The sequence below is a fragment of the Palaemon carinicauda genome, chromosome 23, assembly GCF_036898095.1.
Source record: "Palaemon carinicauda isolate YSFRI2023 chromosome 23, ASM3689809v2, whole genome shotgun sequence".
NCBI classification, from domain to species: Eukaryota; Metazoa; Arthropoda; class Malacostraca; order Decapoda; family Palaemonidae; genus Palaemon; species Palaemon carinicauda.
Genome location: NC_090747.1, coordinates 60,934,537 through 60,962,012, shown reverse-complemented (window position 1 = coordinate 60,962,012; position 27,476 = coordinate 60,934,537). Strand labels below are relative to the sequence as shown.

Here is a 27,476-nt window from a genome sequence, read left to right as displayed (position 1 = left end):
CAGTTTCTCTTCTACTACCTCTCGCCTAGTGCTACACAGTATAACATCATCAGCAAAAAGCATACACCAAGGAGACTGATCTCTAATACCTTGTGCTACTACATCCATGACCAGATCAAATAGGTAAGGTCTCAATGCAGACCCCTGTTGTAGTCCCACAAGTCATAAGCTCTACAATTTCTTGAAATCACTATGTGGTCATTTGGGTTTGCTTAACTTTGTGCAGTTTATACACTTTACATACTGCGAATTACATTCTTTGGTGGAATGTTTAACCGAGCATTTCCCGCAGACTTTATCATCAGTCTTAAACTTGCAATCATTTTCAAGATGTCCATACCTCTGAGAGTGGTAGCAGGTGATCACGTGGTACCTATCACGTATATTATAAAGTACCCAATCGCAACAAAACTTTGTCACCATTATCAAAAATAGTCTTCTGAACTTCAGGATCACATTTCAACAAGTAGTGGGTAGTCCCACCAGCAGCACTTTTCTTGAGTACCAGACTTATCTTCTCTATATTTAGGATTTGGTCCAGGCAACAATTTCTTTGAATCAAAGCATTTACTAGTTCATCTTCATCGTTGTGTACATTACATATCAATATTTTTGGTTTTAATTTTCCAGTTTTTCTCATCTTGGTGTTGGCAAACAGTGTCTGAATCTTGTTTGCTGCTTCAATCCGATTTTTTCGTCAGCTAAGTTTACAACAACATTTCCATTTGAAGTTGACCTTGTATTAAGAATTAGAGAATTGGAATGTCTTTAAGTGCATGTTCGACCTCATTTTTTCTGTCGGTAATTTTCGTTGTATTTGTTAATTTAATTAACAGTAGAATATTTTCCTTAATTTTGTCAGCGTGTCATTTTCTATGGTTTAGGGTCCATCAGTGTTTGAAGTGTTACCTTAATTGATTCCATATTCATCACTAGATTATCAACTTTCTCAGTGAGGTCAGAGGTCTGGGTGGAATTTGCTGTGCGCTAAGCTCCACAGCTTGGTTTTCCAATGCAGCAATTCTCGCATCTTGTTCATTCAAAGCAACGTCTTTCATTCTCAGTGCCTCCTCCAATTTTGATATATCCACACTGGCTATTCTGGATTCATCTACACGGTGTGGATATATCCAATTCAAGTTTATTACATCTTTATCACTGATGTCTGTCACTATAAACACACACTTATGATAGTACCTTTAACATTTACATCCTATCCATATTTTTGTCTCTCTTCGTTGGTCCACATTGGAGACAGCCATGATGTACTTTTTACTTCTCACTTTAGTCTCTCCATAAGATTAAATAATATTTATTTTCAACGATTTCATAGGTTGGCCAGGGCACCAGCCACCCGTTGAGAGAATACCACTAGAGAGTTACTGCGTCCATTAACTGGCCAGACAGTACTGCATTGGATCCCTCTCTCTGGTTATGGCTCATTTGTCTTGGCCCACACAAACACCAAATAGTTTGGACTATTCTTTCCACATTTTCCTCTGTCCTCACACACCTGACAACGCTGGGAACACTAGAAACATTTTTCTTTGCACCAGGGGTTAACTACTGCAATGTCATTGTTCAGTGGCTATTTTCCTCTTGGTAAGGGTAGAAGAGACTCTTTAACTATGGTAAGCAGCTCTTCTAGGAGAAGGACACTCCACAATCAAACCCTTGTTCTCTAGTCTTGGGTAGTGCCATAGCCTCTGTATCATGGCATTCCACTGTCTTGGGTTAGAGTTCTCTTGCTTGAGGGTACACTTGGTCACTCTGTTCTATATTATTTCTCTTCCTCTAGTTTGTTTTCAAGTTTTTATAGTTTATATATAAAAGATCTAATTTAAAGCTGTTACTGTCCTTGAAATATTTTACTTTGATCATTTATTCTCTTGTAGTTTATCTATTTCCTTTCCTAACTGGCTATTTTTCCCATTTGGAGCCCTCGGGCTGATAGCATCTTGCTTTTCCAACTAGGGTTGTAGCTTGGCTTTTAATAATAATAATAATAATAGGTAAAAAACATAAGGTAAAACACGGCCCAGGGCGAGTGTTCAATCAAGATCCGCGGAAACCCGTCTTCACTCGGCAACAACTCAACTATTAAAGGCAGGTTAGCATGTAAAACTGTCACACATTTGCAGCATATCTAAAACAAAACTGCATATACATGTCATTTTCATCTGATTTCTCCAACAGCCTATCTTCACACCTATCCATTTATCTAGAGAGCAAAAAGAGATTTTATGGGCTCGACCTGTGTCGCCCAGTGAAATGCTCCTCTAGCATCATTTCTAAGGCATAGTTATTGCTGAACATACCAGAGAAAAAAAAAAAAAAAGAGATGCATGGAATGCCAGCAATAAATCCAGCTCGCTCACTCTTTGAGTGTCGGTATAGAAAACTGGGGTGTGATTGAACCACGACCATAGATCCCTCATCAATTAGACCTCTCCTTCATCAAAATACCCTCTCTCTGTTATATTATTAATGATTATTTAATAATTATGATGTTAATATTGTTGAGAATGCTGCCAACAGCTACATGATTCCTAATGCTAATGCTAGATGTCGGTGTGTATTGTTAGTTGTGTGTCCCGCTATATCCAATAAAGCTGAGTTGTAACTTGTGAGTTTCCATCATAAATATCACCTACGATAAAGGGCATCAAGACACTCTCTACCCCTACATCTCCCCACCCCTTATCAACATTCCTCTATCAACACCTGCATTGGTCAGACATTTCTTATCAAAGTGAGTGTCTAGCTTACTGACAGGTAGGTTTCAAGAAGTTCAAACTTGCAGCGAATGTTTTTATGTTGAACAGGCTGACATAAGTCTCTTTTTATCGCTTATATATCGTCACCCTCATAAACTAACTGCCTAAGTCATTTTCTCCACTCGGGAAATAAAAAAAACCTTCTCATTTCCTAATTCTTTATATCATTGTATTGAGCTTCAATTAACAAATTCTAATTCACAAATTCTTCTGTTAAGAATTTGTGAATTGAAGCTCAAGACAATGATATAAAGAATTAGGATATGAGAGGGTTCTTTTTTGATTTCCTAACAAGTGGAGAAAATGACTTAGGCAGTTAGTTTATGAGGGTGACGATATGAAAGATTATTTTGATGTTGCTGACCTTAAAATGATTGATTTTAACTGATCATTACTGCTCTTGCTGTTTATTTACTTCCTTATTTCCTTTCCTCACTGGGCTTTTTTTTTCCTGCTGGAGCCCTTGGGCTTATAGCATGCTGCTTTTCCAACTAGGGTTGTAGCTTAACTAGTAATAAGAATAATAATAATAATAACACCCTGTCTGCAGCTATAAGCACCTCGTTCAATTTCTAACGGGAGCTCGAGATTCGCAGAAGCCACACTCCTATCAAAAGGACGATGGTTTGTATACGGTGGGAACAAATACTGAGTGCAAAAGTATTTTCTGACATTTAATATAAACTAGACATGACCCTACAAGTGAAACTTAAACATGAAACGCAGTCAACATGTCTCACTCGGTTCTGCTTCGAGAGATTTGTCATTGGCTTGTGGGTGGAGAGGTTTCTTCTGCATCGCTTGTGGGTGGTGAGACCTCTTGTGCCTCGCCATACTGCTCGAGCAGCTGAAAGCTCTGCCGCACTCCGAGCACGCGAAAGGCTTCTCCCCCGAGTGGGTCCTCATGTGGAGTTTCAGACTGGTTGACCGAGGGTAGGAGTTTTGACAGATTGGGCAGCTGTAAGGCCGTTCCCCGGTGTGAGTCCTCACGTGTTCCCTCAGGTTGGACGACTGCGCGAACCTGTTCCCGCATATCGCGCAGCAGAAGGGCTTCTCGCCGGTGTGCCTGCGCATGTGGCTTTTGAGGTACTCCCTGCATGGAAACGTCTTTGGACATTCCGAGCAGGCGAAGTCCTTCTCGCCCGTGTGCGTCTTCATGTGCAACTTGAGACTGCTGTGCCACGCGAAGCTGCTGTCGCACTCGGTGCAGCTGAACGGCTTCTCGCCCGTGTGGGTTTTGACGTGCCGCCGGAGGTGACTCGAAGTGGCGAACGTCCTCTCGCACTCCGTGCAGGAGAACGGTTTTTCGCCTGTGTGGGTCCTGAGGTGGACCTTGAGCATGTGACGCGCGGCGAAGCGGAAGTCGCACTCGGGGCAGACAAAAGGCTTCATAACGGTGGGGTCTCCACCAGCGTGGGCTCTCATGTGACGACGGTGACTGCTCTGTGTCGTAAACCGCGTTTGACACTCCTCGCAGGAAAAAGGCTTCTCCCCACTGTGGGTCCTAATGTGGACTTTCAGGCTGTTGTGTGACGCGAAACTCCTCGGGCACTGTGGACACGACAGCGGCTTCTCCCCGGTGTGAGTTCTCATGTGGAGTTTGAGGCGGCACAGGCGGGCAAAAATCCGCTGACATACCGAGCACGTGAATGTTTTATTTACTTTAGCTTTGGAATTCCGAGGTCGAGCATTACGTTTTCTGCTGCCGGAAGCGGGTATGATGTCTCCCGGAAGACAGTCCGTTTCTTCCTCGTAATCTTCGTCACTCTCTCCGTCCTCTGTCTCGTCGATTAGTTCTCCGCACGAAACAAAAGGTATCTCGGGGGCCTTCTCTTCAGCATTGCTCAGCTCCCCACATTCTTCCCCTAAAGTGTCCTCTCTGTAATCTGTATCGCGATGCGGATCCTCCTCGACCTTGATTGAAGACGTGCAGGGATATTTATCATCAATTTTATCTGTGTCGATAAATTCTGGCTCTGGTTGTGGTTCAGTTTTGATTTGCACGTACGGTTCTAAGAAGTTGACGTCCTGTAGATGGTCTTCCGAACTCTCCTTTTCTTGTTTGACGGAAGATGAAGACGTTTGATCTCGGTCGAGGGTTTCCATGTTGAGAGATAGGATGCCCAGAACACAAAGAGAAATCTTTCTTTGAGATTGAAACCAACAGGAAAACTACCACAACCGAATTGAGAAGCCGACTTTACAGAGACCTACGGCACTCAAGGGATTTGTCCTGAGCTAATACCAAAGCATCTTGGTTTCGTTTCACACTTGCACTTTCAGTTCCACTTACACATTTATTAACCCGTAACCACGTACCACAGATAATGCATACTGTATAAACAGACCACTTAGCCAAGACATCCAAGTCTCTTAGATCTGACCAGAAGAACATAAATCTAAGAAAATAAAGTTATGTGAAACTAAAGGTATCTTCAGACTTAAACATAGTTATCGTTAAATTAAAATCATTAGGAATTTCTTTGTTTAAATTATCATCAACTGTTCTCAGAGAATCTCAGACCATCTGACAACGTTCAAAATTGCATCAGGTGACGTTGGCAGCTCTCGGACGACCTTCTCCTTCGGCTGGTCACCTGAAACAAAAAAGAGAGAAATGTTAAAATGACACAAAATCAACAAATTTTACAGAAGTTTGTATTCTTCCCAACTACAGAAGGTCCTTAACTTACGAACTTAATTGGTCCCAAGAAACTGTTCACAAGTCGAATTGTTTTTAAAGTAGAATTTCGTTACATTTTTAGCCAGCTACGAAAGTCAACAAATGGGTTTCGTATGAAATAGATTTCAGGTTATTACAAATGTCCTTTTGCTTTCTGTATTAATGGATATAATATTGTTTCATTACAGTATTTCTTTATCTTATTTTCGTTATTTTCAGTTAGATTTGTGCTTGTATCTCCGAGTGTCTGTAAGTTGAGGACTTTCAGTATCCAAACCATCGTCCTTTTATGGAAGATGATTTCAATGAAGTAGGAAAGGGCATTAACAAGGTGGTTGTTGTTGTTGTTATTATTATTATTATTATTATTATTATTATTATTATTATTATTACTTGCTAAGCTATAACCCCAGGTGGAAAAGCAGGATGCTATAAGCCCAAGGGGTTCCAACAGGAAAAATAGCCAAGTGAGAAAAGGAAACAGGAAAAATAAAATGTTTCAAGAAAAGTAACATTAATTTTCTATACAAACTATGAAAACTTTAACAAAAGTGGAAGAGAAATAAGATAGAATAGTGTGCCCAAGTGTACCCTCAAGCAAGAGAACTCTAACCCAAGACAGTGGAAGACCATGGTACAGAGGCTATGGCACTACCCAAGTCTATTATTATTATCTTTATTATTACTAGCTATGCTACAACCCTAGTTGGAAAAGCAGGGTGCTGTAAGCCCAAGGGTTCCAACGGAAGAAATATAACCCATTGAGGAAAGGAAATAAGAAAATAAACAAACTACAAGAAGTAATGAATAATTAAACTAAAATATTTTAGGAACAGTAACAACATTAAAACAGATTTTTCATTTATAAACTAAAAAAAGACTTAAGTCAGCCTGTTCAACATGAAAACATTTGCTGCAAGTTTGAACTTTTAAAGTTTTACTGACTCAACTACCCAGTTAGGCAGGTCATTCCAGAACTTGGTCACAGCTGGAATAAAACTTCTAAGTACTGTGTAGTATTGAGCCTGATGACGGAGCAATCATGACTATTAGAATTAACTGCATACGTAGCATTACAAATGGGATGGTACAGTACAGGAAGATCTGAATTTAAAGGATGATCAGAATTACGAAAAATCTGATGCAACATGCATAACGAACTATTTGAATGACAGATCAGGAATAAGAAATTTAATAGGCAGTAAGTTCCTGTCCAACAAATTAAGATGCAAATCAAAAGCTGAAGACCAAACAGGAGAACAATACTCAAAACAAAGCAGAATGAAAGAATTAAAACACTTCTGCAGAATAGATTGATCACCGAAAATCATACAGGACTTTCTCGATAAGCCAAATCTTGTGGAATTAAAGAAGAAACAGACTTAATTTGTTTTGCAAAAGTAAATTTGCTGTTGAGAACCACACGTAAAATCTTAACTCATACAGAGTTAAAGAAACATTATCAATGCTGGGATCCGGATGTTGAGGAGCCACTGTCCTTGATCTACTTACAATCTTACTTTGAGTTTTGTTACGATTCAACTTATATCAGCCTAGAATCAAAGCTGATGACTCGTGTCAAACTCCTAACAAGATGTGGTAGACATTGTGCAAAAAATGTATACCTAGGAAAAATACAAATCATTTAAAATTTTTTAATGTTTTAATTTTTTATTAATATTTCCTCCGATGCCTTAGATGACCGCGGAGGTAGCAGCAGTAGGGGATTCAGCATTATGAAGCTTCATCTGTGGTGGATAATGTGGGAGGCTGGGCTGTGGCACCCTAGCAGTACCAGCTGAACTCGGTTGAGTCCCTTGTTAGGCTGGAGGAACGTAGAGAGTAGAGGTCCCCTTTTTTGTTTTGTTTCATTTGTTGATGTCGGCTACCCCCCAAAATTGGGGGAAGTGCCTTCGTGTATGTATGTATGTATAACTTAATGAGCTCTTGTCCATCATTCTCAAAATTCCCTTCTTTATTTTCTTAGCAGGTGGCTGGCAGCCATCCCTACAACCAGTAGAGTTTTAGAAATCAAGTGGCACTGTTGAGGAATTTGAAAGAGCCAAGTTTGACCACGCTGATAGTGTTGACTATTTTGTTACTACATATTGTCACATCATAACTGGTGGGGTTTACTGAATATTGAACAGAGTTTTGAGCAATGGCAAACAATGGCAGAGAAGGAAGAAAGTGACTTGTCTGTGTTGGGTACAACTTCCATTCGGGTCTACATCTACTAGACGGTAAGCCCCGTGGTAAAGAACTCGAACAGGTGTCAGAACCCCCTTGGAAATTGGCCTAGTTGCACTTTTACCACAGGTGATGGTGCGTACATCGTGAGGATGTTGTATAAAGATTTAAAGGTTGTGATCAGATGATTTGAGTTTTTTTATTTCTTTTTTAGAAAATCTACGTCATAAACTCAATTCCCTTGATAATCCTGACTCCAGTGTCTTCCTTAGAATTTAAAGGAGTAATCGTAGTTTGCTTTGCTATGAGCGACTAAAGCTTACCTGGAAGAGGCTATATAATTTATCATGGAACTTTTTTTTTAAACACATCTGCTCCTGTGTAGCTACTAGTGTGTCCTCATATTTGAAAGCATTCTTTATGTCAACCTTTACCGAAGAGGCTTCATCGTGATGTTAACGCTTACAGTATAGGTTTTGCTTCTGGCACCCGATGGGATGGTAATTTGAAGAACTTATGTGAATTATATCTTTTTCTTCTAATGCATGGCTGAATGATTAAACTGCTCCTGGTGACTTTGTATTTATGTGGGAGTATCCCACATAAATTTTTTTCCCCAATTATTTTTTAGTCTAGTTATTGTGGGACTGAAGTGTAGAGTGAAGTAGAGAGGGACACTCGTTTTTTTTTTTTTCTTACAATATAAATTTTGCCATTGAACTTGTAGATTTATGTTATTAGTATTATATTCAAACTCACAAGGGGGCTTAGACTCCTGAGGGGCAACAAAGCGTCAATCAATGGATCCCATCCCTCCCCTCATAAGAGCCATAGCGGCCTCCTCCAGGTCATTGTACTCACAAAAGAGTGGAAGGAATGTGAATAACGACTTGCTCTCAGGAGTCTCTCATTCCGCCGGCCCTGGATTGGAGTTAGATGCAGTATGGTCAACAATGTCCCAGAACTCGTATCCTCTAACAAAAGAGATCTCAATGTGGCCCTCAGTAGTCCTTATCTTTGGTGTACTTGCGGGCTGGACTGAGAACAGAACCGAGACGATACCATGAGGAGGAAGGGATAATTGAAAAATGATCGGACTATCCTTCGAAATTCAGGCCGTTACTCTCGTGTCCTCAGACGCTGACAAAACATCAGGTGCTTTATCCTGAGACGTGCAAGGTGCATCACAGTGCTTGTATGAGGGCAAACAAGTAACCTGTCTTTGATTTCCTAACATGTGGACTCATTGCAAGGTTTCAGTGAGAGTCCCTGGTGACACACAAGTGGTGATAACAAAGAGAACTAGCTGGTGAAGTCCTATCACATGGTGTCTGAACACAAGGAGACTGGTAACACGGTGAAGGAGCGAGAGGAGATTGAGAACATGAAGACGGGGAGCTTAGGTTCCACCTCAACCACGAGCGAATTTCTCCGGGGCTACAGTCTTAGTAGAGAGAGAGTCCTAGGTGTCATTCTAACGTCCCAGGAGAAGGAAGGGGAAGAGGACGCTGCCCTTCATCTCATCAGAAAGCTGGACCGAGAACCTGTATGGTGTACAGGTCCATCTTCTCAGGTGGTGTTTGTTCTAGTTACTGTACCGCCTCTCTGACATGAGGAGTTTCGCGACACTCCAACCAGAACAGTCTTTCTCGACTTCAGTAACTTCTTTGATGAAGCAGGAGACACATCAGAAGAGTCATTAGCACAAGAGAAGGAGAACTTTGATGGAAAGGCAGAAGGGTGTTGCCTTTGCTTTCCCTGAAGTAGATCCCGAGCACAAGTTTGTGTCTCCTCCCTCCTTCAGAATTCTTCCAGAAGACCCAGCTCCAGGGGAATCCGAGGGGAGCACAACAAGCTGAGAAATGGAAGGAGGGACGGAGGAACTAAAGAGTTTCCAACGTTAGCTAGGGCGTTGCCACATCCGAAGCTGAAGAATTCCTCTGGGCTTTAATCTGGCCCAAATCTACGCAATGTAGAGGAGGCCACAACTTTCACTCATCACAAGGAGGATAACCGCAAACAATTGTGCCCCTTGCAAAAAAACACAAAGAGGATGGAGATCCTCTACCAGTTTACTCATAAACCTGTCACACTTTATGCCAGGCTTACTAGGGCACACCAGCATGTCTGCATGTGGAGTCTCCATACCTCAGAAGAGACACTACTGAACGATAAACCAAAAGTTCGAAACACCCAGACGGACGAGGCTACAAGAAATTCGTAAATACGGCTCATGGAAGATATTAAACGTGGGATCTTCGCTGACTGCTAAGTGGGCAGGACTTATCCTCCACCCGCCAGCAACTACTGGACTGTACAACCACCTTGTTAAAAGTCTAACAGCCATTACAGCTTCAATGAAATTATACTCCTATTAAAGAAGATGGTTTGTACTTGTGTGGAAACAAACATGAACTATGATATTCATCTGCATATGAATAAAGTATTCATTTCTACATCTTATTAACAAACGTGTTGAACAACAGACCCAGCAGTAATACTCACGACATATATCATGTGAGAATTCCTCGAGAAGACCAAGAGACAAATTCAGAGTAACTTCAGCTTTACATCCAACTTATCTTTGGGGTCATCTTAGATTACCTGGAATGTAAATATGTTATTTTTATAATAAAATAAATTTTTGAATATACTTACCCGGTGATTATATAAGCTGCAGCTCTGCTGCTCGACAGAAAACTCTACGTTCAAAATCCGCCAGCGATCGCTAAGCAGGTAGGGGGTGTACATCAACAGCGCCATCTGTCGTGCAGGTACTCAGTACTCAATGTAAACACAGAACTCAATTTTCTCCTCGGTCCACTGGGTCTCTATTGGGGAGGAAGGGAGGGTCCTTTAATATATAATCACCGGGTAAGTATATTCAAAAATTTATTTTATTATAAAAATAACATTTTTCAATATTAAACTTAGCCGGTGATTATATAAGCTGATTCACACCCAGGGGGGTGGGTAGAGACCAGCAATAATTGTTTACATTATTATGAGCTAAGGATTTTTTATTTCATTTTAGCAGTTATTCAAAATAACAAACATAAAATAAATAAGTACCTGGTAAGGAAGTCGACTTGAACAATTACTCTGCCTTTTTAAGTACGTCTTCCTTACGGAGCCTCGCGATCCTCTTAGGATGCTGAGCGACCCCTAGGAGCTGAAGTATCAAGGGTTGCAACCCATACAACAGGACCTCATCAAAACCTCTAATCTAGGCGCTTCTCAAGAAATGACTTTGACCACCCGCCAAATCAAGTAGGATGCGAAAGGCTTCTTAGCCTTCCGGACAACCCAAAAACAATAATAAAACATTTCAAGAGAAAGATTAAAAAGGTTATGGAATTAGGGAATTGTAGTGGTTGAGCCCTCACCCACTACTGCACTAGTTGCTACGAATGGTCCCAGAGTGTAGCAGTTCTCGTAAAGAGACTGGACATTCTTAAGATAAAAAGACGCGAACACTGACTTGCTTTTCCAATAGGTTGCGTCGATTATACTTTGCAGAGATCTATTTTGTTTAAAGGCCACGGAAGTTGCGACAGCTCTAACTTCGTGTGTCCTTACCTTCAGCAAAGCTTGGTCTTCCTCATTCAGATGGGAATGAGCTTCTTGTATTAACAGTCTGATAAAAAAGGATAAAGCATTCTTTGACATAGGCAAAGATGGTTTCTTAACTGAACACCATAAAGCTTCAGACGGGCCTCGTAAAGGTTTAGTTCGTTTTAAATAGAACTTAAGAGCTCTTACAGGGCATAAGACTCTTTCTAGTTCATTTCCAACCATACGATAAGTTTGGAATATCGAACGATATTGGCCAAGGCCGAGAAGGCAGCTGGTTTTTGGCTAGAAAACCAAGTTGTAGAACATGTAGCCGTTTCGGATGAGAATCCGATGTTCTTGCTGAAGGCATGAATCTCACTGACTCTTTTAGCTGTGGCTAAGCATACCAGGAAAAGAGTCTTTAAGGTGAGATCTTTCAGGGAGGCTGATTGTAGCGGTTCGAACCTGTCTGACATAAGGAATCTTAGTACCACGTCTAAATTCCAACCAGGTGTAACCAAACGACGCTCCTTCGTGGTCTCAAAAGACTTAAGGAGGTCCTGTAGATCTTTATTGTTGGAAAGATCTAAGCCTCTGTGACGGAAGACTGATGCCAACATGCTTCTGTAACCCTTGATAGTGGGAGCTGAAAGAGATCGTTCTTTCCTCAGATATAAGAGGAAGTCAGCTATTTGAGTTACAGAGGTACTGGTCGAGGATACGGATACTGATTTGCACCAGTTTCGGAAGATTTCCCACTTCGATTGGTAGACTCTAAGGGTGGATGTTCTCCTTGCTCTAGCAATCGCTCTGGCTGCCTCCTTCGAAAAGCCTCTAGCTCTCGAGAGTCTTTCGATAGACTAAAGGCAGTCAGACGAAGAGCGTGGAGGCCTTGGTGTACCTTCTTTACGTGTGGCTGACGTAGAAGGTCCACCCTTAGGGGAAGTGTTCTGGGAACGTCTACTAGTCATCGAAGTACCTCGGTGAACCATTCTCTCGCGGGCCAGAGGGAAGCAACTAGCGTCAACCTTGTCCCTTCGTGAGAGGCGAACTTCTGCAGTACCTTGTTGACAATCTTGAACGGAGGGAATGCATATAGATCTAGATGTGACCAATCTAGGAGAAAGGCATCTATATGAACTGCTGCTGGGTCCAGGATTGGTGAGCAAAATATTGGGAGCCTCTTGGTCATCGAGGTTGCGAAGAGATCTATGGTTGGCTGGCCCCAGGTGGCCCAAAGTCTCTTGCATACATCCTTGTGGAGGGTCCATTCTGTTGGAATTATTTGTCCCTTCCGACTGAGACAATCTGCCATGACATTCAAGTTGCCTTGGATGAACCTCGTTACTTGTGATATGTCTAGACCTTTTGACCAGGTGAGGAGGTCCCTTGCGATCTTGTACAACGTCAGAGAGTAGGTCCCTCCTTGCTTGGAGATGTACGCCAAAGCCGTGGTGTTGTCCGAGTTCACCTCCACCACTTTGCCTTGAAGGAGAGACCTGAAGCTTTTCCAGGCCAGACGTACTGCCAGTAGCTCCTTGCAGTTGAAATGCATTGTCCTTTGACTCGAGTTCCATATTCCCGAGCATTCCCGACCGTCTAATGTCGCACCCCAGCCTACGTCCGATGCGTCCGAGAAGAGAACGTGGTTGGGAGTCTGAACAGTCAGGGGAAGACCCTCTCTTAGGTTGATATAGTCCTTTCACCAAGTCAGACAAGACTTTATCTTTTCGGAAACCGGGATCGAGACCGCTTCTAGCGTCTTGTCCTTTTTCCAGTGAAAAGCTAGATGGTATAGAAGAGGACGGAGGTGTAGTCTTCCTAGTGACACAAATTGATCCACGGATGACAGCGTCCCTACCAGACTCATCCACAGCCTAACTGAGCAGCGTTCCTTCTTCAGCATCTTCTGGATGGATAGCAGGGCTGGGGGCTGATCGTCTTGTTCAGCAACGTCCTCATCAGATGGTTCCTCATCCGAAACTGATGAGGAAACGGCAACGGAGTGGGCAACGTCTGACTCGCTGAATCCGGTCGCACTGGTGGATGCGTGACGGAGCCGGACGCAATATCATGGAACTGCTGCACAGTCTGTGAACTGTCAACAACCATGGGTGTGCGAGGAAGCACAGCGTCAACCCGAAACTGGCTAGACCGTCTGGGTTGTGCAGTCAACACCCTACTAGGTTGCTGAGGTTGACGCACTGCGTCACAACAAGTCACCTCTGCTGGTTGTTGAACGTCCTGAACGTCAACAACTACCTCCGAGCGTCGCTTAACGTCGACGTGCGGCTGGCAACCCACACTGGGTCGCATCGGTGGAGGAACCACCTCAACTGGCAGACGCGAGTAGGTTACCTCAGCGTCAACAGGGCGCACAACCGACCGGTTGGAAGGTTGTTGGCCAGAAGGTTCTTCTCCGCATTTAAGTCCTCTATCAAGGACGCAAGCTTGGACTGCATGTCTTGCAGCAAAGACCACTTAGGGTCTACAGGAGCAGGTGCGGCAACAGACGGTGTGACTGCCTGATGAACCGACCGGTTGGAAGGTTGTCGGCCAGAAGGTTCTTCTCCGCATTTAAGTCCTCTATCAAGGACGCAAGCTTGGACTGCATGTCTTGCAGCAAAGCCCATTTAGGGTCTACGGGAGCAGGTGTGGCAACAGACGGGGTTAGCGACTGAGGCGGAACCGTTTACCATCCCTGAAAGCCTTGTTATGCGTGACATAATAGTACAGTAAAACTTCAAAGGCTCGACAAAAGCTGAGAAGTTGACCTGTAAACAACTTGGAGCGTCTCCTGGCTAGGCGCCAGGGAGAGTCTACCAGAATTGAGAAGTCTATCTGGGCAGAGGCATGAACTCCCAAGTCGAGAACTTCTCTCGTGTCATATCAGACTCTCGCTCTATAAACCAGTTTAAAAGAAGGGAAATCAAAGGCTGTATCCCCCAAACTCCTCCTGGTGAAAAAACCAGTCGCCTAGCCAACGTAACGCTCTCTAGGAGAGCGAGAGAGCACTAGCTTAAAAACAACGGCTTCGAAGTAGCTAGGCCTAGTGAAAGTTCTGACGTTAAGGCGAACGAGGAGCAGCAGTTACAAGATCCGGACGAAGATCCTTAAAAAAAATCATCATGATTTAATTAAAGTCCATAGGAGGCTAAGCAGCTTAAGGCTCCTCTCCATCTGACAGAGTCCTCAAGGGAATATCAGTAGGAGGGAGAACAGCAACTTCCTCATCTACAGGAACCTTGTCCGATAAAAGATGAGTCTCTCACTGGTGCATTAGTAGCGGACCAGAACGCAACGTCATGTAACTGCTTGACAGTCTGTGAACTGTCAACCACAACAGGTGCGTGAGGACGTACAGCGTCCACTCGAGACTGCTTTGACTGTCTATACTGAGCAGTCAAAACAACTCTAGAATGCGGAGGTTGACGCACCGCGTCAAAACAAAACTTAGACTGTTGTTGTACCTCGCGAACGTCAACGGAAGGTTCCGTGCGTCGCTGAACGTCAACATGCGGCTGGCAGGGTACACTGGAACGCATGGGTGGCGGGACTCTCTCAGCTAGAGTGCGGTAGAAGGTCGCCTCAGCGTCAACAGGACGCACAACCGTGGTTGGTTGTAGGCTAGAGGTTGGTGCAGTGTCAACCTTCTCCGCACGAAAGTCCTGCATCAATGACGTTAACTGAGGCTGCATAGTCTGCAGCAAAGACCACTTAGGGTCTACAAGAGCAGGTGCGGCAACAGACGGTGTGACTGCCTGATGCGGTACCGCTTTGCCTCTCTTAGGAGGTGAGCAGTCGTCGGAAGACTGCAGCGAGTCTGAACTGACCCAGTGGCTACAACTGGGCCGTTGGACTTGCGCGGAAGGGACCGACTTGCGCTTAATAAGCCGCGAGACCTTGGTCCATGGTTTCTTACGAGAAACCTCTTCCGCAGACGAGGAATAAATGGGCTCTCTCGTCTTTGTGTGGGTGGGGCGATCTTGGGTAGATACACCCGAAACCACGGAGGGAAACGTCTGTTCGTTGATCAAGGCCTCTCGAACCCATAAGTCGTTCGACATTACTTCTCCCCTGGGCTTGGGAGCTTGCAAGAGGTCCCGGACTAGGTGAACGACAGGCACGAACAGACGAACCCTCGGACGCAACACTGTAACACTTTGCGCATATCACTTTATCACTTCGATTTTCTGTTTTGCACTTATTTCACTGAAATCGAAACTTTTACTGATTTCTACCTGAAACACGCAATTCTACCCTTCATAAAAAGGTAGTAATTGCGAAATCAGTCGTATAATGCATCTCATTAATACCAGCAAAAAACAGAAAACATATATTAAGATAAAAAATTCAGTGGCTGGGAAAGAGACTAAACACTAGTTCATATAAACTACGTTTTCAATCTCTCACCGCACATAGCCTGGGGACGAGAATGAAAACCTAAAAACGTTTTATCCTTCCTCCCCGTACAGAGACTAGGGACGAGAGTAACACGAGAACAACGTTACCCGCTTGAACGGAACGTTTTCTCTCCTCTCTCTCCCTCCGTCTCTATCTCTCTCTCTCTCTTTCTCTCTTGATTTCGCACCTAAGAGAAGAGCCCAATTATATTTCGTCAAAAAAAACATGTTATTTGACTAAAGGAAAAAAAACTGAAAGGTTTTTCAAATAAAAATTCCTTTAAATTAGAATTTAAAACATTTAAGTTAAGAAAGAATGAACAAAACGTTAGAATCGATTTACTCTTACTGCAAAGTGAAACCGTGATACACTCTCTCTCTATCGTAACGATAGAGCGCATGTTGAACGTCCTGAACGTCAACAACTGCGTAGCATCAAAACTAAACGTTAGTTCATCTTTGAAAACAGTACGAAGACTATCAAAGAAATTCTTTCATAAAATATTACAATTAAAAAGTTTTAAATTCTTTAAAAGCTAATTACGATATAAAGGGCTCAACGTTGATTAACTTCGGTTCCAAGTTAGGACCGCCTACTATCAGGAAAGGTCGCATATAAACAAAACATTAAAATTTATTTTTATATGTTTATAATGAATGGAAAGTTAATCGAAGAGGCCTAATAAAGGCGGAGAGGTATAAAAAATATAGATCTATAACGTGATAAGATAATTACTAAAAACCTAAACACACTTCCGTCTAAGGGAAGGGTCGGCCATTTAAAAGTGAAAGAAAGTCCATACTCTCTTTGTCACCATAATTAAATCTATCCAAAACGAGTTCAAGTTTTGAGATGAGATAAAACACCTGCATAGCGAAAGCTCAAAACTAGAATAGTGTACTTCACCAAATAGTTGTGAAAACAAATCCAGTTAGCAACAGCGAATTAGTAGGTCTTGCCGGTAGCCCGACAGAGAGAAAATTGAGTTCTGTGTTTACATTGAGTACTGAGTACCTGCACGACAGTTGGCGCTGTTGATGTACACCCCCTACCTGCTTAGCGATCGCTGGCGGATTTTGAACGTAGAGTTTTCTGTCGAGCAGCAGAGCTGCAGCTTATATAATCACCGGCTAAGTTTAATATTGAAAAAGTCAAATTATCATAAATATCACAAATTTCTAAAGTAATTTGTATTTTTCCTAACTATACAAACCTGAGATCTTTAACAGGAGACTTTTCCTAAGGAGGGAAGAAATCCCTATGACCAAAAGTGGCTTGGTTAACTGACCTGGGAAATACCAATGAACTTTGGTCCTAAGGAGGAGTGAATGTTTTGTCTCCTTTCAATTCCCCAACTTCCTGACGTTGGGGATGCAACAGGAGTCAGGGTAGGCCATTACCCTATATGGTAAGTCGATGAAAATTCTATACCCTACAGGATATCTTGCAATGAGGATGAGAGAGATACTTTATATACAATTCATATTTTTAAAAATAAGTCTCTGGTGATTCCCTTACCTACAACTAACATCCAGCTCCGCGATATAGCAACGCGAGTGCTGCACTCAAAAGAGAGAAATAAGGAAATAGACTCATGTCACAACCAGTATAAAGGTCCTCAACTTACAAACTAAATTGGTTCAAAGAAGCTGTTTGCCAATCGGATTTTGTTAAATTCTGGCCTAGGGTAGACCTAACATGAATCTTATGCCTATGATTTCCAGGTACAAAAGAAGGTTTCTATATGAAATAGATATCAGGGTCATTGCTTAGCTGGTGGAAGCACCTGCCTTGTCGAGTACTCTCCTCATCAAACAAAACGGGGGGACATGCGTAAACATCAATGTTGTCCCGCCGTTGTTGAAATGCATCTCGCTAGGGGATCCGATACCGGAGAACGGTGCAGCAGGAGCTTGCTGTTCTGGGGTGTTGCACGCCGATCCCCCGTCAGGGGATACCACAAAGTCCGCACTCTGTTGGCCAACTAGATCACTCGGAGTCCACTTTCTGAGTCACTCTGTTGGCCAACTAGATCACCCGGAGTCCACTTTCTGAGTCACTCTGTTGGCCAACTAGATCACTCGGAGTCCACTTTCTGTGTCACTCTGTTGGCCAACTAGATCACTCGGAGTCCACTTTCTGAGTCACTCTGTTGGCCAACTAGATCACTCGGAGTCCACTTTCTGAGTCACTCTGTTGGCCAACTAGATCACTCGGAGTCCACTTTCTGAGTCACTCTGTTGGCCAACTAGATCACTCGGAGTCCACTTTCTGAGTCACTCTGTTGGCCAACTAGATCACTCGGAGTCCACTATCTGAGTCGCTCTGCTCAGGATGTCTGCAAGGATATTCCTTCTGTCAGCAATGAAGCGAGCTGATAGGGAGCCCGGGTTATCTTCTGCCCATCTTGGCATCTCCACTGCTAGGTGGCATAGGTGCTGAAAAGGTAGCTCCTTGCTTGCTACGTTAGACACCACTGTGGTGTTATCGCTCATCAACACCACAAAGTCAACTGTCCAGAGGAGATGAAACTGTTGCAGGGCCAAAAGGCTACCCTCCCCCAGGAGGATTATGTGCCAGAATCCTTCGGACTCAGATCACTGCTCGGAGGCTGAGTGATGCCACAGAAGCGTCGCCCTCATCTTTTGAAGCATCTCTGAATAGCATCAATTCTTGGGGGGGAGAACAAATCTACCCCGAAGTCCACCGCTCCTGATCTCTCTTTAGCTCGAATCCCAAAGGTCCGGTGGGTCCTTGGTGAGTCCAAGTGGACTTCAGATGCCACTGGAGAGGCCGTATGTGTTGTTTTCTGTTGGTCACTGGGAGCTCCCAGGCAGACAAGTGGCCTATTGGACGGAGTCACAGCTGTGCTGGTAGAGAGACTAGTAGTGAGAAAAGGGCCTAATGCCTTCTTCAGTCTGTCTGTTGTTCTCAGACGGAAAGACTGCCTAATCTGATGTCTTGTAGCATTCAAGGAATACCAGTTTTTTGTTGGCTGCAGGGATGAACTCTTATGATTTTAACATAACCCTCAGATTGCGGACAAACTCGAGAAGGCCTGACTCAGCGTTGCAGAAGGAAAATTCACGAGTCTGATAAAACCGGAAAGTCCTTATCATTATTATTACTTGCTAAGCTACAACCCTAGTTGGTAAAGCAGGATGCTATAAGCCCAAGGGCTCCACAGGGAAAAATAGCCCAGTGAGGAAAGAAAATAAAACTACAAGTAATGAACAATATAAAATAGTTCAAGAACAGTAAGATCATTAAAAGTTTTCATATATAAACTATAATAACTTTAAAATACAAGAGGAAGAAAAATAAGATAGAAATGTGTGCCTGAGTGTACCCTCCAGCAAGAGAACTCTACTCCTAGACAGTGGAAGACCATGGTACAGAGGCTATGGCACTATCCATGACTATTATTAATATTATTACTTGTTAAGCTACAACCCTAGTTGGTAAAGCAGGATGCTATAAGCCCAAGGGCTCCAACAGGTAAAATAGCCCAGTAAAGAAAGGAAATAGGGAAATAAACTACAAGAGAAATTTAAGGACAATAACAACATTAAAATAAATTTCCATATAAAAACTATAAAAACTTTAAAATAACAAGAGGAGAAAAAATTCAAAATAATAAGAGGAGAAACAAGATGTAATAGTGTGTCCCATTGTACCCTCAAACAAGAGAACTCTACTCCAAGACAATGAACACCATGGTACAGAGGCTGTGGTACTACCCAAGACTAGAGAACAATGGTTTGATTTTGGAGAGTCCTTCTTCTCTTGGTGTCCATTACTCCAAAGTCTCTGGAAGGAACATCCCAGACACTTCTGAGGAAGCTAGAGTGCTTCCTCTGTGCTCCTGACTGGATCAACTCCTGCGAATAGCTATAGCCTTGTGAAAATTAAAATGTTCATGAGCAGATAGCTAATGAAACAAAAGAGATCTCTTGGATCTCTGTTGCCATCATTCGTAAACGAAAGAATGCGTTGATTCCATCCCATAGTCCATAGGGTATAAAAGCAAAAAACCCCAATCTTACAAGACTGTTGTTCCAAGAAGGCACGACGGAGTGAGGCGGAGATCACAAGGAATCGGAAACCAAAACGTAGTGAGTGATCCGATGAGTTCTCTAATCTGTAGAGAGGAGAAGTTTGACATAAAAACCTTGAAGGAAGACTCCTGAGTTCATACCGAACAACAGAGGAAAGAGGCAGAAGCAAGAAATAGGATAACCTTATCCACGAGTTGCTGGGTAGGATTATGTCTTTACCTTCTTGGTCCGGCAAACGAAGAGAAGTTGTTTATAGTATGATGTCGGTGATTCACCCTCCCAGCGGGAAAATTGTTGTCCGTCGAAGGTGAAGGGCAACTCTTCCTCGGAAGGGAAAGTTGCCCAAAACTTGGAGAAGGTTAACTTTCCCTTGGAAGGAAAGTTGTGCAACACCTGGAGGTTGACCTCCCAACAAACACTGAGCTCAAGTTGATGGTAGTTATTGAGCACTGCCAACGGCGTATAGGCGCTGAACTCCCTTAGTTGTATGTCATGGAGAAACTGTGTGTACAGTAGCGCTCACTCTTGCTCAAGAACAAAGAATCTAGCGCGAGTGTTGTCTACATGAGGAGACTACCTAGAGGACTCGATGAAGTTTGTTGCAGCAATAGAGCTTGAATAAATAGCACGAGCGAGGTAGTGCATGCGTCTGTTAAGCTCTCGCAGTGCAGATCGCAGGTGGTGACCTCAGTGCTTCTTGTGATTGGCTGGCAGTGGTCGTCGTCCAACTGGAATCCCCTGGAACATGCACTGTCTGCTCATGCGTTGTCTTCACAGTTGCATAACTCATTAAAAAACTCCCGTAGGAGTTTGGCGAGAGCTATACGCGATTCTGCCACAGGAACTGGACGAGCCTGCAACCCCCCCGTCGACTAAGACTTCTCAGAATGAAGGGGTGCTTCGTCGTCAGCACTGAAGAGACCAATCAGGAGGAGATCTTGCCCACGAACGGGAAAGGTGTCCCCTGAGAGGAGCAAGAACATGCTTATGCTCTTTGCACTCCCTCCGCCACCTGAGTCATCTTAGAACAAGGGAGTGTTGCGTGGTCGGGGCTGAGGAGACCACTCAGAAGACTTAACCTGTGAACAGAAAAGGTGTCCCCTGAATGGAGCAGGAACAAGCTTGCGCCCTTTGCACTCCCTCCGTCAGCTGACATCTAAGAACGAGTAGTACAGCGGCGGAGGAGCTAAAGGGATCACTCTAGGGAGAACTGATCCCGCCTACGGGAATGGTGTCTACCGTGAGTAGCAGGAACAAGCCTCAGACTTTGTATTCCCTCCGCCGGCTGAGCTAACTCAGAAAGAGGGAGTGCATCATAGCCAGCTTAGGAGCAAGAATGAGGTCAAGCTCTGGGTCGGCTGCAAGCAGCCTTCTCGGAGAACAGTGAAGATGCATCAAAAGAGAGCAACTCCCTAAGAGGAGAGCGGAGCCTCTCCGCTAAGGAAAGGGGCGGAGTCCTCCATTCCTAAGGGTAGCCTGGAGCAAAAAAGGAAGAAGTAAGTTTTCTCATCCTCGAGGAAAAACTCTGGAGACGCGGCCTCCCTTCACTTCCTACTCACCGATTCCAGACACCAACACTCACATCTATAAAAATAAAGAAACAAAACTAAAAGAACAAATTAGTCAAAGGCAGTAGAGAGGGGCAACATCCAATCTCTACCGAGCCAAAAGAAAAAGTGACGAGACAACACAGGTATGTGTGAGCAAGGTAGCCGGTACTACCCCCTAATGCCTCCGCTAACTAGCAGCGGGGTAGTCATACCTGTATACCTGGCATAAAAGTCTTATGGCTACTCTTCCTGCTTTGCCAAAAATATATTCCCTATTAAAGAATGAAAGGGTTTATTTATATTAGTGTCGGATCAATTGCTGGATAAAGACGTCTAAAAGTATGTCTGTACTCTTCCGAGGCCGAAGTTAACAGTGAATGTTACACAAACCGCCAATTACTACTACTGTACTAACTACCATTATCTCGTTTAATGATTAAACGGCAGTTTCCACTTTGGCTGAAGTCATACAGTACAGTACTGTACTTCCATCAAAGATTTGGAGCCTTCGTGGTTGGGTAGGACAGATTGTGTCAGTAATTAAAATGCGAGTATATTTACTATACAGTAGTACAATGACGAATATACAAAATGTATGTATAACAGTGGAACTTCTTTATTTTCAACCCTATCACATACTTATATAGCATAAAAATTGTACAGAATGTTCTAAATACTTCCAAGAACTTACCAGATATAGAATTATTTTGAAAATCATCAAAATTTTTCAGATATTTATACAATAATTTGAACGATCTCTGTACCCTGACACCTTTCTTGCTCCTGTAGTTCCAAGAATTCCCTGTAGATGACCTTTTGATCAATTCATCAGCCCTTCAGTTGCGGAACATGGAGTCTTTGTATATCAGCGGCCAGTTCCTCACGCGTTGATTAAAAATGGACATCAACTAACCTAAACTTTCCCCCCCTAACCTAACCTACAAGCCGTGCCCTTGCCTACTTACCTAACCGGGAGAGGGGATTAATGGCCCCCTTACACTGCCGTATTCTAAGTTAGACATAATAATACATACAGGTGGCCGCTATCATCCATACACCCCCGGAACACTGAACCAATTGGCAATGTGAAACGACTCAATCAGACCACGCTTCACCCGGGACATTGCCGTAGGGATTTTTTCATCCTATCAGAATTCAATATTTCCAAAATTTAAACAGGATAATGGGAGCCTTAAGCGAGCGTCAGAGGTATCCATTCTTAGGCATCATGAAGAATGTTAAACTCAGAAAGTGACAAAGTTCGACATGATACAAGTGAGGAGCCTTTGTATATCAGCGGCCAGTTCCTACCGCGTGGATTAAAAATGGACATCAACTAACATAAACTATCCCCCCTAACGTAACCTACAAGCCGTGTCCTTACCTACTTACCTAACGGGGGAGCTAACGCCCCTGTGCGACCCCCCCTTACACTACTGTATTCTAAGTTAGACATAATAATACATGCAGGTGGCCGCTGTCTTACATACACCCCGGAGTTTATGTCTTATTTATCTATGATAGGGACTCTTGGGTGATTATTTCGGCATTTGTTCCAAGTGAAATGTTTACGATGGAAAATGAACTCGCGATGGCAAGCAGACGTTTTATTGGCACTGTTCAAATAGTTTGTGCCGAAGGAATTTCAATACGACAATTTCGGAGATCATTTTTATATTTCCTAACGATACAAACCTTTAGCTATTCATTAGGGGTTATTAGAAAATAAACAATATTTTCACCATATAGAAAATCTATTTGACAAATAACAAGAAAGCTAACGACTGCCTCAACATACTACCTACATAATTGAAATTGATAATTGTATATTTCAACTTCTTGCTTAAGGAATAGTCACTACCCTAATTGTATTAGCTTATTCGTGATTTATTTAAGTTGTAATAGATTAGTGTAAAATACTTTAATCTCTAAATAAAAATAAAATGGAACATTGTATAACGAGTACGATGTAGTTTGTTTGGACAGGTGATATATTTCTGAATCGTTTTTCTTTATGGGGAATATGTTCTTTATTGTGATCTGATATACCATGATATGAAGTTACAGTATTTTATCATTTTACATATCGTCACCCTCATAAACTAACTGCCTAAGTCATTTTCTCCACTTGTTGGGAAATAAAAAAGAAAACCTCATTTCCTAATTCTTTATATCATTGTGGTGAGTTTCAATTAACAAATTCTTATTCACAAATTCTTCTATTAAGAATTTATGAATTGAAACTCAAGACAATGATATAAATAATTAGGAAATGAGAAGGTTTCTTTTTGATTTCCCAACAAGTGGAGAAAATGACTTAAGCAGTTAGTTTATGAGGGTGACGATATTTTGATTTACCTTTACCACGGCAATATTTTCTAGGTTCAGCCCGGTCTGCACACAAGTCAAGGTAGCTCCTGCTTAGTTTCAAAATTTCCCGATAGATAGAGCCTGTGTCGTCCCAAGCTATGAGGCGTTCGTTTTTATAATTTAATGCTGTTCTACCAATATACATTGTCACCTTTCGGTTAAGTTTGTAGCGGGCTCGGACACGCCATATACAGTGGCATTTAATAGAGCTGTAATAATTATCATGAAATGTTAGGTAGGGATAAGGTCGTTATAATGCATCAGTCACTGTTATTCGATCATAAAATTCGCTGTTATTCGATCATAAAATTTCCCCCAAAGCATTGCTTTCTGCCTGACTAAAATATCACTCTTCGGGCGGCGCTCCGTTCGTCTATCAGCTGGTGGCGGAAGCTTGGAAATTTAGTGATATCCGGACTTATGTTTTCACTAATCCCAACGATCTACAATCTTACCCCCTTGTTAAGAATGTAGTTCGTTGGGACACGTCCTGGAATTATGCAGAATCACTAATTTGTTATATATACAACCAAAGGTTAGGATAGGCAATATCTATAGTCAATTCTTTTTAGCAAGGCAGATTTGCACCGACTCACAGGGGTGCACTTTTAGCTGTGAAACTTTTCCTGATCGCTGATTGGTTGGCAAGATAATTCTAACCAATCAGGTAGCAGGAAAATTTTTCCGAGCTAAAAGGGCACCCCTTCGAGTCGGTGCAAATGCGCCTCACTAAAAAAAATTGAGTATAGTTAAGATGTTTACGAGGATTAAGCCAGTGTTAATCAGCCTACCCGAAATAACCTTTCTTTACCATGTGCATATGGCCTGCTTTTGTTGGTAGCATGATTTAAAATTTTTTAACCGCCCACCGTGACCCAAGATTGACCTGACTGAGCCTCCAAGGTCGGCCTTCCTAACGCTAACCACTGTGATGGACAGACGTATGTCCTATAGCTTTTCTTTGAGCGATGTGGTTGAATTTATGAATTTATTACTCATACCAATCAGCTTGATGCTTTGAGGACGATCGTGCAATTATTATGAAATATGCACATAAAGGTAATCCTGAGTAACATTTCTATTACAGATAAGATATAAATTAGTGTGCTGCCCATCATTTTTATTGTGTGGGAAAGATTTATTTGTGATTCACTTTATCATAATGTAAGGATTTATTCTGGTATTATTGTAGTGTATTACAGGGCAATGTAACCTAGTAAAAAAAACATTTTTTCTTATAGAAAAAATTACGCTCTCTTCGAAAATGACACTTGTTCCCGTCCCAAATGAATAGTTCCAGAAATATATATATATATCTATATCCTACGGTAATGGAGGACCCCCAGTGGGAACTCGAAGTTTTGGGTGGGGAAAACATACTGGGGACACGATGTTTAATCGTAAAACAAACATTTTCTTCTCTATACGTTGCCTTCTTGGATTTATAATAACCAGAGGAAAAGACAAAACAGTATAACTGGATAAAGTTTGGAGGCGCCGTTACAAAGTCTATGCCTCATGAAAAAATACAGTAACCAGTGCTGCCAATGTCTGATGTAGATCAAATGTTAGCATTCCATGCTAACATTAGCACACTCACGTACGTACGTTCGTACATACCAGTTTTCGATCTTCTGCGCAAAAACCCCGCCTCCCTGTAATACAACTTTACCTTTTTATTTCGTTCTCGTTTGAGACCTGGGAAGGGGGTCCAGGGGGCTTACCCCCACCTAGGGGTTGTGACCTGGGAACTAATAGGTTAGGTTAGGTGGGTTTGTTGGGTTCTGTTGCCTTTTACAAAATTTTACTAGACGTTATGACCTGGGAAGGTGGTCCGTGGGCTTGTGACCTGGGAATTACTAAGTTAGGTTATGACCTACAAAGGGGGTCAGTAGACTTGCCCCCGGGGCTAGTGGTTGTGACCTGGGAACTAATAGGATAGGTTGGTTTTTTGCACACCAAAAGAGTCCCGGGTTCCCAAATGTGTCCTAGAATGTAGATTGTTGGGAGAAGCATTTACAAAACTAGTGAATTATTATTTCATTTGATTATAATTTTCGTGAAAATTCAGCCGATTTCTGATGTCTTTGACATTATTTTCCCAACAAACTACAAAGACTCCTACTCTCCTTATTTATATATACATTTATATTGTTAAAATAAGTAAAATAGACTTAAAATATACCAAATTATGCTTAGATGTAGGAATAGCGTAAGGTAGATATCTTCTTAACGCCTGATTACCTAACTCACGGACTCACAGCACATGTAAACAAACGAGAATTTGTAAAGAGTCTCAAAACTTACTTTAAAATATTTCCAATTTACGAAAAATGTCATCATATAAATCAACAATAAAAATAATTTATTGGTTTATAATAATAATAAATTACTAATTATCCATAAATAAATATTTATAATCATATTTTTTTCATGAACAATCTTCACTTATGAAAGCGACACTACTTTAGTTTGTGATGTTATAATCTTGCTTCATGTTAGGGGCGTTGATACTCAACAGCTGTGAATTAAGTTCTAATTATTGATGAATGTTTGAGGATAATAATAATAATAATAATAATAATAATAATAATTAATAATAATAATAATAATAATAATAATGAAAAATCAAAGCAAATTTCAATGGAAGATCTGGAAAATCTTTAATACAGAGTAATGAGAAATATGTATGAACTAGCAAATGGGAATAATGCCAGTGTCTTGCAATATATATATATATATATATATATATATATATATATATATATATATATATATATATATATATATATATATATATATATATATATATATATATATATATATATATATATATATATATATATATATATAATGATCCTCCATAGATAGTGCTGGAGTAACAGCATTAAAGAAATTTGTTATAGATATGGAATAAAAAAAAGAAGAAATACGAAATTGGGGGAAAGGACACTGAAAAAAAGGAAATTAAGAAAAGAATTGTGGAAAAAGATAGGAGAAACTATTGGAGAAAATAAGAAAGGAAAGGGTAAATACATTGAGATTCGTAGAAGGAAATGACCCACAGCCTTATATCAGGGAAATTGACAAGAATAAGGTTATTCTTATCCTGCAGGCAAGGTTCAAATATGCTCCTTAAGGCCGCATAGATTTTTGTTGGCTATTTTATCCTCCAGGTAATTTATTAGTAATCCAAAGAATGAGTAACAGGTTTTAAACAAATTAATGCATTACAATTTCAAAAATTTGAATTAAGTACTTTTTATACAAGTAATTATTAAATGAATTATATTGAAAACTAAATTTTAAAATATTTCATTCAAGTTTGGGTAGTTTTCAAACTACTGTCAGTAAATTAATAATATCGAAAGCATGTCATTTTCAAATTACTTTAGTTAAGCAAGTAGGTTCTTTGTATTGAAGTGATAAATAAAATAATATTAATGTTTTGGAAAAGATAGCTTATAAATATCAACAATATAACCTTTTCAAATATTTTATATTGGCAAAGTAGGTACTTTTTAAACAATCACATCTCATAAAAATGCAACATCCCAGTAAAAAATTGTATCTGTTTAAACACACTTAGCGGTTTTCATTGAAAAAAAAAATCAATTGCTTTCTTAAGATGTTCAATAAATCCATAGTTTTTAGCCATCATAGCTGGAACACCATCAGTGCATATCTTATTATAATAAGGAAGCAAAATTTAGTCATCCTTTGTGACATTGCTTATTGAAGTTGTTAAAATGTCTGTTCCTCTTGTCCTAGCGTTAAGGTTACCTAAGGGAAGCTGTTTTTCATAAAATCAAAACTCATCAGTGAAAGCACAAATAAAATATTTTCATGCCAAAACTCTGGAACCTGTCGACTCATCTAAAACTGACAT

The 27,476-nt window shown here is 41.5% G+C and overlaps 1 protein-coding gene across 1 annotated transcript; it reads right to left on the bottom strand.

Annotated features, from left to right (window-relative positions):
* Positions 1 to 3,022: 3,022 nt before the first annotated feature.
* On the bottom strand, positions 3,023 to 25,836 carry LOC137617121 (gastrula zinc finger protein XlCGF57.1-like). The gene is made up of 3 exons (XM_068346969.1): positions 25,773 to 25,836; positions 10,156 to 10,254; positions 3,023 to 5,374 (listed from the first exon to the last, which is right to left on the bottom strand). The coding sequence occupies exon 3, from the start codon at positions 4,881 to 4,883 to the stop codon at positions 3,504 to 3,506; it is 1,380 nt and encodes a 459-aa protein (XP_068203070.1). The 5' UTR covers positions 4,884 to 5,374; positions 10,156 to 10,254; positions 25,773 to 25,836; the 3' UTR covers positions 3,023 to 3,503.
* Positions 25,837 to 27,476: the final 1,640 nt, after the last annotated feature.